Below are 10611 nucleotides of genomic sequence, written 5' to 3' on the forward strand. Positions count from 1 at the left end.
ATAAGTCTATAAGGCGTTCCAAATGTGGATGGAAGAGCCCTTTTGATGAAATAAAGTCAGAAAATTTATCGTCGACTGGTGCTGTCCATGTTGACATTCTCTGTCCTCTTATGGTTCCCGGTGGATACTCCTTCCAACATTTCTTAGACGGTATTCTACCGAAGATTGTCCAAGCCCTTGATTTATTGCGGAACAAAAGCGTAAAAATCTTGATACCTTTTAGTAGAGATGTAATTATATTGGAGATCTTGGAAGCACTTGGTATCGTAAAAGATATGATTCTTTTCCATGCTGGTAGAATTTATGCAGCAAGGTAGATGATCTTAACTTGTATTACACCGCCATTACACCCGACCCTGTGGCAAAATGCACACAAACTCATGAACGCTCCTGAAAAACTCCCTGTACCTCGTGAGGAGGCATATGTCATTTTGTTAACCAGAGTCATAATGGGGAAAGAAACATGCTGAATCAGATAGAAGTTCTAGCATTCCTAGATAAAAGGTACGGGAAAGACAGAGTAAAAGTCTACCCGGTAAAGTACAACCTTACAACATCTGTGAGCGTTTTTGGGCGTGCGCGAGTCCTGATTGGTGTTCACGGAAGCTCCCTCTATATCGAAAATCTAAATTTTGCCTCAAGTGACGTCAGCGTTGTAGAAATACTTCCGTTAGGTGGCGCAGGTAACCCTCTGCCCCAGGGAATCGCTCACACGATCTTTTGGTCCATGTGCAATATGTTGAATCATTCATATTGGAGAATTTATAATAAAGCGGTAACGTAATTGTTGACCTCGTCAAATTGGGCCGGGTTTTGGACAGGATTGATATTTTTTAACAAATTAGTATAATTTATTATAGGTTTGATATCTAAATAAAGACTGCAGGAAAAAAATCAAACTATTAAACGTAATAATAACTTCCAGTCTTGAAAATAATGTATTTTTAAAATATTTTCTCGAATGCTTTCTTTTCTTTTCTTTTTTTCTTCTTTTTTTTTTTTTAAACATACCTACGTGCTTCTTCATTTTTGTGAACGTTCTCTGTGCATTTTGTTTCATTATTCTCAAAGTTTTGTGCTGGTTAAATAGTTTTTCATACATGTTTAAGTCGAAATAGAAATAAAATCAAATGAATATAAACAGAGAAGGATAAATAATGTTTTCTTTATCCATAACACTGAAACAAAGTAAAGTTACTACACGCTAACAATATTTTATTGGTGAAATACAAGGATAGGTATATGTGAACATCGATTGTATTTGATAGATGCATTGATAGCGTAAATGAGCACTTTAAATAATATAATATAATATAATATAATATAATATAATATAATATAATATAATATAATATAATATAATATAATATCTGTTTAAAATGCGAAATTATTGACTTGCTTTTGGCTTATTCTCGGCATCAGTACTAAGAAAATGCCTAAAATGTCTAATTCTAAAGTTATGCTACCACATATAAATTTGCTTAAATAGTAAACACTCTGGAATTAATAATTCGTCCGCAAAGATCAATTATACGCTACATATACACACACTGGACAATAGAAGTGTCACCCCTACTGAACCAATACTTTGGGGGAGATAAATGACTGTGGAATGATATGCTCCTGGTATCATTTTATTAACATCAAATTTCACAAAAAAATTATAACTACTCAAGATCTGCCTACTTTGATTATTGATAACTTGGTTATTATTTGATTACTCTGATTCAGGGGCTGACACTTCTATTGTCCATTGTATGTTATTACTAGACACATACAGTGCACACTTGCTCAATTATGGAACATTTCGAAAGATACGGATATAACCATTGCTTCAAAAATGTGATAATTAAAATGGATGCTTTTGCTATAAAACTTCTAATAATCAAACCATGCCAATCCACTGTAAGATACGGTCTATAAATACCCTCAACACTCAGAATGTAAAATAGGTGGCTTTCAAATGCCAAATAACCGCCCCCCCCCCCAAAAAAAAAAAAATAAAAAATCAGATTACAAAACCATTGTTATTTAACTAAACAAAAAATGTAAAATTACAACAATTAATATTTAAATAGCCAAAGCAGTACCCCATCCTATATTTATCCTTTCATGGGCTTCTTTTTTCATACCTAGAAAACCCACGTCGCTGCCACCATCGCCATTAGCATTAATAGTCCTTTGGTACCGGCTTGAATAATTCCTCGGTTGTGCTTTGGGGTTGAGATCGTGGTCGCACCATAAAATGGCGTCATGGAGCCGTCTTTGGGGGCGTTCGCCGAGCAGGCAGAGAACGACGCTGCACGTATTCCTACGGGTCCACCGGGCATATCCAACTGCACATTTTGCAGAGCATTTTCCATCCATGCTTGTACTTTGTCGAAAACGTCCTGACCTTCCTCGTAGTTTGCAAGCCTCGCGTGAAGGACGAGCCTTGTTTGAACGAGGAAAGTGATGGACACGTTCTCCCCGCTGTGTTTCGGACTGCAGGAAACAGTACGCGCATCAACAGCTCGCAATACCTCTCTCATTCGACCATCACGGATAATATCCGTACAGCCACCCCCCGGTGTTGGAATCCAGCCGCAGGGTTCAAAATGCAAGTAAACCGTTGACTCTAATACCGTGAAATTGTACAGAAGAGGGCCACAGCCCTGATCATCTGGAATATACCCAAGGGGACAAAGCTCCTGATCTATAGCCTGGAAAAAAGAGAACGTGTGCGGAAGCGTGGTACATGTATACTATTCAATAACAAATGTGTTACGTAGCAACATAACAGTTGAGCTAACGTACATGTATTTACGATAACGGCAGTCCATGACCATAAAAAAAAACCAACACAAAACTGCTTACAGTAATGGCATTAAAATGTTAACATATCAAACTAGGAAAAGAATTTAAAAAGTAACAACTAATGTGTTTGTTTACTTGCAATTTTTATTATCGTATTTTTTTTATCGTAATTTGCTTTCTTACCAAATCCATGAGGTCGTTCATTTGTTTCCTGTCTGGATCTCCAACGTGCAACAAAGAGCGGAAAGAGAAGCCACTGAATTTCACATACGACGATGCGGAGCTTTGGTCTGAATATAACATTTAACAGTAAATTAAGTACAGTGTTTTTTAACTCGGCGAACATTGTAAGCTACACGTTGCGGGATGATCTCGTAGTTATAGTTTTAAAATACTAGGATTGTTCGGGCTTGAAGGCGAAACTATCTCGAGTCAGCCGATGCTTCAAGACTCGACCGTGAGCCCGGTCGCTCAGCTAAATTAAAATAGGGTTTTGTAATGATAGCCTACTAGTATACCTTTCCTCTTTGAAAGGGAAAAGGTTCCAGTCTAAATCTTCAAGTCATGGGCAAGGAATATGAGGTTAGCGGACCCAAAAGTAATTACTTTGGGACATTTGGGATATATATATTATATATTTTACACTCGCAAAAAATGGAATAGCATCCTTAACGTCTTAGAGCTCATTCTCAACGAAACCTACGTAGCTCTACGTAGATCTTTATGTGCTGCTCGGCAGTAAATATACTTTTGGAAAATTATCTCCATCCAGTTTCTGCTTGCTACTGCAGGAGAACGGAAATGAATCACCTATAGTATTCAAAAGATAAATTTAAAAAATGAACAGCAAAACGCACCACTTACCTTCGCAGACTTTAACTTCACCTATATAACAAAGTACACAGTGAAAGTTCTTGTAACTTTGATCCAAACCGCTTATGACAACAGGGTTGCTGTACGCCATACAGGCATCTCGTAATGCTGAGTGCAGTGGGAGTGGACGAGGCAAACGGTATGCGCTTCCATTGATATATCTGAACCGACAAGGTCCAAACGCATGGTTCTCAACATCCCTGAAGCAAGTCTTCACATTCCATTCCTGTTTGGGCTGAAACATACCACTGCAACCGGCAGCTTCCAGTTTTCTTAAAACACAAGATGAAGACCTGCAATTAACAAAATTCCTAGCGTCTTCCCCCAGGCAGTAGACGACAAGTTCCCACGGGTCCCAGCCGTTCTCGACACCATTACATGCTGCACAGTACTTGTTTCTGAAGGTGATCATTGTATCTGGGTTGGTGACTGGCCGGTGCAAGAGGGCGTCCTTTGAGAGACTGGCATTTGATATATCAGTACACTTGATTCGACTTTCTTCTTCTTGCCAAGATGACGGGCATTCGTCAACCATCCAAAAACTCAGTCCAAAAGTGTCCAAATAGGGTAAGTTGGTTTGTTGGATTTGTCGATGTAGTGTTGGGCTTCTTCTACAAGAGCTTTTATGTGCCACGGAAATAGCCGCAGGGTCGACTTGTTTTTTCTGTCTTATCCAAGAGGACGTTTTGTTAGAACATGCAGTAGAAGTGGTGTTGCTACTGGGAGTTTCTGTTATTTTCCATGCAGGAGTTGCTACAAGTTGCAAGGTATTTTTCGCCTTTGTTAACCGGACAGAGGCGGCGCACACCGTCATATTTTCAGTCAACCCATAACAGCAGTCGCCATACAAGACGCACAGAGAGTCGCAGTTGCAGTGGACCTTGATGCTGCTTTCACGTTTTCCCCGCACAGCACATAGCCATCTATTCGGAGGCAACCTCTCGTCAGAGAAAGAAGAGAACCCCTTTGCTGATTCTGAGGATTCACTTCTGTTGTTCGATCTTTCAAGTAGGATATCCTCTTGGTTAAGCGGCTCCGGCGTGATTCCCTCGTGCATTCTACACTCAGTAGTGGCCGATTCCTGGGTGATTCTTTCGTGCTTTTCACTCTCAGTAGTGGCCGATTCCTGCGTGATTCTTTCGTGCATTTCACCCTCAGTAGTAGCCGATTCTTGTGTGAATCCCTCGTGCATTTCACCCTCACTAGTGGTCGATTCCTGCGTGATTCCCACGCGCATTCCATCCTCATTAGTGGCCGATTCCTGTGTGGTTCCCTCGTGCATTCCACCCTCAGTAGTGGCCGATTCCTGCGTGATTCCCTCGTGCATTCCGCCCTCAGTTGTGGCCGATTCCAGCGTGACTCCCTCGTGCATTCCACCCTCAGTAGGGAGAGAAATTGTTGTTTCTTCTGGTACCCCACTTCCAGAAAAGTGTGTTTCCCTAGTGAACCCCGCAAGCGGCCAAATCTCTAGATTGGATGACTCTTGTGTGGATCCAGCGGTGTGACCATTTTCTAGAATCATGAACAGCATAACAGCCGTATGCTGTACAAAGGCCAGTATGCATAAAGTATTGCGGATGATCATCGCGTTTCCGAATAAAGAAATATGTGACAGCGTTCTTTGAATTATATATTCCACTCACGATCCCTTGGTAAAAATTGTCACAACTCAGCAGCAGCGTTGCATCCATCTTAGCCAATGAGTTAGATGCATTTCGAGATGCCATTTGACAGAATAACAGTAGGTGTATAATCGGTTTCTTATTTCGAGTTTTCCATTTCGTAGAAGCGGTCGGTAGTGATAATTAATTTAATGGTGGCCCTTGCGTTACTGCTAAACCAGAGGATGGGGGATCCTGTTACCAGTTGCTTAACCAATGGACGTATGAACTGAGCTAAACAACAACCGACGATATTATAAAATTGCATGAATGTCGATATTTAATTCCATGCAGCCCTCAGAACCTCTATAAAACCAATTAATTCAGCGAAATAATTTTACCTAATTTTTATAATCATAATCATAATAATAATAATAATGAATATTTTAAAAATGACATATTTGCCAGACGAATTTTTAATAGATTTACATGTCTGCCCATTTCAGATGGAACTGATGGTTTTATAAAGTAATAAGGCTGCAGAGGGTTTATAAAAAGCGTAACTTTAAACAATGACGTCTTCACTTTATGCGAATAGCGCGGAATCGCCATGCTCGCGCCCGTGCGCAACATCTTTCGGGCCCAGATTAGCCGTAAGGTAACGGTATGAAAGATTTTCAGCTAGTGTTTGATAATTTTCTTTTCTTTTTCTTTTCTTTTTCGTCTTCATTTTTTTTTTTTTTTTTTAAGAACAGGCGAAAACCAGCTTTTGGTAAAACCTTTTTAGTTATGACGCAGTGCTAACGTTGTCTGGAAGATTATTTGTATGTAGTTACAGTGATTAAGATATCATTCGTTATTCATGGTAGGCGTACTCAATTAGCACGCATTTTAGGCCGTATTTTATAACAGCTTTCATTTGTGTCTTGAAACAAATCTAAGGGACAATCTTCTTATAGCCATTAGAACAAAAGTTTTTCATCGCTCATTTGTATCTGGTAACAGTAATTGAACTAATTGTACTAATTACTTGCAAAAGAATTATCTTATTTTTTAATTCATGGCAATACGATATGTCAAAAACGTCTTATTTGAAAGATGCATATGAAGTCAATTTTTTCCACAAAAGCCAACTTCAGAGTCTACCATTTATTTATTCTTGATAACTGAGGTTGCACACCACTGTGTCAAGTCAGAACATACACACAGACTGGACAACAGAAGTGTCACCCCTACTGAACCAATAATTTGGGGGATATAAATGACTGCGGAATGATATGCTCCTGGTATCATTTTATTAACATCAAATTTCACAAAAAGACCAACAATACAAGCCCATGATACAGCGGTTTTATACTCATTAGTCACATTATAAGTAGACCAGGCATTATAACTTTGATTACTCTGATCCAGGGGGTGACACTTCTATTGTCCAGTGTGTGTACCAACATAGTTTTAAACAGCATAACTAATATAAACAACAGTGATAACAAACGACTCTTTTTCATATTAGCCCCCAAAAAATTGACATTTGAATGTATTTTTTTCTGTGCTTGCTTTCTGTGCTGTATATAAACTGACCAAAATGTGAAGAAGGTACAGCTTACAGCTCTTTTGGGTGATCGAGTGAATAATTCAGTTTGTCCCTTGGCATGTCGACTAAGTCACTTCATTTGAGTCGTATAAAAACAAGTAGAAGTGGTTTATATGCGTCACTTGGAATCCACGCTCCACCGTTGCTCGCTCCATATGTAAATTTTGTCAAAGTTTAGTAAAATTATTTGTTTGAGCTAATTATAATATCCGAAGAAGTAAGTTGTAAATTTATTTTATTCATCAGGAAAAAAAAAACAAGTCTGAAATGTAGCTTTCAACTGTAAAAGGATCAAGTTCATTCAATAATAATGGTCCTATCTCCTGTTAAGTTGAAAATTATGTTATGTGAATATACCCATTTAACACATATTTTTGACAGAATTTTACTCTGTAATGAATTTCACTCTGTATTTCAGTGTTTTGCCGAATCCCTGCATTATATAATGATCCCTTTTATGTCGCAAATATATGTCTTCAACCAAATCTGAAGAATAATCCGTTGGAAGAGACATCTTTCATTACTCTATTATAGGGCCTAAGTAGTAATTGTGATTCAGTAATTACTTGCCAAGGTATTAGAGGCAATTCAGTATCACAGACATGAAACAGAAGAATAATCTTGGATCCACTGGCAGCTATTTCAAATCTATTTAGAATCTCCTTTGTGTCCAGATTCCCGCACTTTGAAGGGAATGTTTGGCTTAAAGATTCTCAATTTACAGCGTCCAGCAAAAACTGGTTGCTTATCTCTTAGAAAAAAAACATGAATTAACTTTGAATGTCGGAATGGATTCATTAACCAGTGGTTAATAAGAAAAATCGTTATTTTGCCCAAGTTTTTTCCCCGAAACGAACGGTTGTTATCCTTTTAACCTGGTATGGCTGTTGACTTCTAAGGGGCTTAGGCTTACTGGGGTTCCTGAAGCAGTTTAAAACCTCTTTTTAAGGAACTAAGAAAGAGGAACTACTTGATTAGTCCACTTGGGATAGTGTCCTTAATAAAGAACAAGTATGTACGCCCTTTAAAGTGAATATTAATTTAAGTAAAACCTGCATTATTTTCAAAGAATTATTAACGATTAATATTCTGATTACAGTGGCAAAAAAATTATATAAGATGCGGACAAAAGTATTCAGTGAATATAATAAATGCATTCTGATGGTGGCAAGACCGAATAGGCCTATATGGTTGGCTTGGAGCGAAATACACACAATGTAGCATACACGTTTGAAACAAAAGAGACAAACTTATTAATTACATCAGTAACTTTCATTGAAATTGCTTTAACGAATGTAAATTAAAATCAGTCTGTGTAGATCGAATTTAAGCGAAGAACAAGTCAATATCCGAAAACCTTAGCTGACATCGCGGACCTCTGGGCGTTAAAACGAGTAGAGGGAAATAATCTGAATTTACTTCAGTGGAGGTATTATGAGACACAACAAGATGAAGATCTTACTAGTTTGGGGATCCCGCGAAGACTGATCAACACGTTGTTCGTTTTGATATCAAAATGGATTATGCCCCGTTGATGTAAATGATCAATAGCCATACAGACGCACGTGGCAATTTTTTTTCACCATCAGAAGAGGAACTGCGTCGCTAAGATATTTAAGAAAAGGGACACATTTTGTCGTATAGCGCGATTCTTACAAAACATACAATTGTAAGATCAAACAAGATAAAATAGAAATGTAAAAAAAAAATCTCAAAAGAGAAATAGAAATATCTCACAAAAATCTTCCCCAATACTCCTGCAGAATCTCCCTGTCCATTAGGCAAAATTCGGATAATAAGGAGGGGAATTCCGGTCCAACGGCATAGGAATATGCGAGTCTGGGAACGATTTTTACACATTTCAATAGGTCATATTGTCATCGAATAAACCACACATACATACCGGGTGAACGAAAAGAATGAAGTTGTACAGCGAGATATTTCATCGTGTTATAAATGATATTTTTGAGACCCCAAAGTTAAAGTAAGTGACATTTTATTTGTCAGAAATTAATTTTTACTTATAATTGCTCCCAAATGAATATTATGAACCGGTTTCAAAAAACAGGCCACGTTCACGATTCACGGGAATTGGGGTGCTTCACGAATCGCGCTAAATAAAATGAACGTTTCACGCTGCTAGGGAAATAAAAAGTGGCTTTCACGGGTAACGAAAATACCCAATGGGACCCTCACTGCAGTAACAACCTCTCACCTAAAATGAGCCATACCATCTGTAATTTGTATAAAAATAAGTTGCTCGTCGTTGTGCGAACTGTTTTCCTGCATGCTCACTTGGCAGTTGGGCACGGTGGGGTGCAGACGCAAAAGTACTGGCATATGCGTGGTGCAGTCTCAAGATCCAGCTTTTACTAGTATAAAGCGTAGAAGCAAATGCAAGTCCGTCTGTGAGTATCACCATTTCTAAGCTTCTTATCCAAGGATAAGTGCGTCCCGTCGACGTGTATATTAATTCCATCGTCAAATTTTATCAACAAAACAAACGTCTCTTTTGCCAGGGCCGTAGCCTGAGCAAAATGCCGGGGGGGGGGGGCAGTAAGCAGACACGAGGGGGCGAAGCCCCCGAGGGGGGAGGGTGTGGGAGGTCCCCTCCCACGGTGTGGAATTTTTTTTTAAACTTGTATAATACTGCATTCTGGTGCATTTTAACTGTTATTTATTGCTCAATTAGAAGTCAGAAATTGCGATTATTTTTTTTGCACCTCAAATCCCAGGGGGGGGCAGCTGCCCCCCCTGCCCCCCCGGAGGCTACGGCCCTGTTTGCTGACTATTGCGATCATATTTATATGATCTTATGGTAAATTTTGTCCTTTAGGTTTCATTTTTTATTGATTTTTTTACTTTAAAAAGTTGGTATTTGTAAAATTATATATATAATTATTTATTTATTTATTCTTTTTTTTTTTTGCCGCGCTTCAACCTTTGCATAGCGCTTTTTTTTTTTTAGAAATAAATTATAATCATTGTTGTTATTTTTGTAGAAGCATAGGGTAACAAACTATCGTAGCTATGATAGTTCTTATATTCATCTCAAATGAGACTTGGGCAATCTGTTTCTGCTTAAATTGACAAATTCTCAAAGATCTTTATATACTACAATTAACACATGCACATGCGCATTCCGAGTGCTCATTACACAATGATTAAACAGATATAAATATATAATTCACGGAATTGCTGTCGTCTCTAGTTTGCCATATGTTGTCCATCCATTATAGGACCAACTATATCAAAACTTGATTGCACATCCAAATTACTAGAAAAGTACTACAATAACTTTAAATATCACGAGAAATATATATTAACGGTCGTAGGAATTACATTCCCCCTGAAATGAAAGGGGTTGTGTTGTCAATGTTTCTTTTTTAGCAAGAAGTATCAAATAGCTATATCATTAACTAATTCAAGATCGTGCGGCAGTCTTGGTTAATTTTTTTTTTCGGCTCTAGCTGAGGCTAAACATCAAACAAGTAAATTAACACGCACGCCATTTTATAAGTCTTCTTATTTCTGTGATATATCTTGAATTATTCGTATGTTAAGAGCCTGTTCATTTAGTCTAAAGTTGTAAACATTATTTTCTTTTTTTATTTTTTTTTTTTCAGAAGCTCACCGAGATTCTGCACAACTTGCGCCTGGAAGCCACCTACCGGTGGTCTTTGTTTCACACCCAGGAACTCCATGCTCATTCGTGAATTTATTATATGAAAACTGAATAAATGTTTT

General features: G+C 38.1%; 1 protein-coding gene across 1 annotated transcript; it reads right to left on the minus strand.

Annotated features, from left to right (window-relative positions):
- Positions 1-1539: 1539 nt before the first annotated feature.
- LOC147763470 (uncharacterized) lies at positions 1540-4966 on the minus strand. Its single transcript, XM_087007310.1, has 3 exons — positions 3661-4966; positions 2980-3086; positions 1540-2702 (listed from the first exon to the last, which is right to left on the minus strand). The coding sequence occupies exons 1-3, from the start codon at positions 4949-4951 to the stop codon at positions 2133-2135; spliced, it is 1968 nt and encodes a 655-aa protein (XP_086863436.1). The 5' UTR covers positions 4952-4966; the 3' UTR covers positions 1540-2132.
- Between the last annotated feature and the right edge of the window lie 5645 nt (positions 4967-10611).

The sequence above is a fragment of the Lingula anatina genome, chromosome 2, assembly GCF_051362555.1.
Source record: "Lingula anatina isolate TDL-2025a chromosome 2, LinAna3.0, whole genome shotgun sequence".
NCBI classification, from domain to species: domain Eukaryota; kingdom Metazoa; phylum Brachiopoda; class Lingulata; order Lingulida; family Lingulidae; genus Lingula; species Lingula anatina.

Bases quoted from the DNA above. Each gene is read 5' to 3' on its own strand.
- LOC147763470 (XM_087007310.1), bottom strand. From the start codon at position 4,951: ATGCACGAGGGAACCACACAGGAATCGGCCACTAATGAGGATGGAATG. The intron at 3,087-3,660 runs GTAAGTGGTGCG...TGTTATATTCAG, and splicing joins TGAAGTTAAAGTCTGCGAAG to ACCAAAGCTCCGCATCGTCG. The intron at 2,703-2,979 runs GTAAGAAAGCAA...TCTTTTTTCCAG, and splicing joins TGAACGACCTCATGGATTTG to GCTATAGATCAGGAGCTTTG.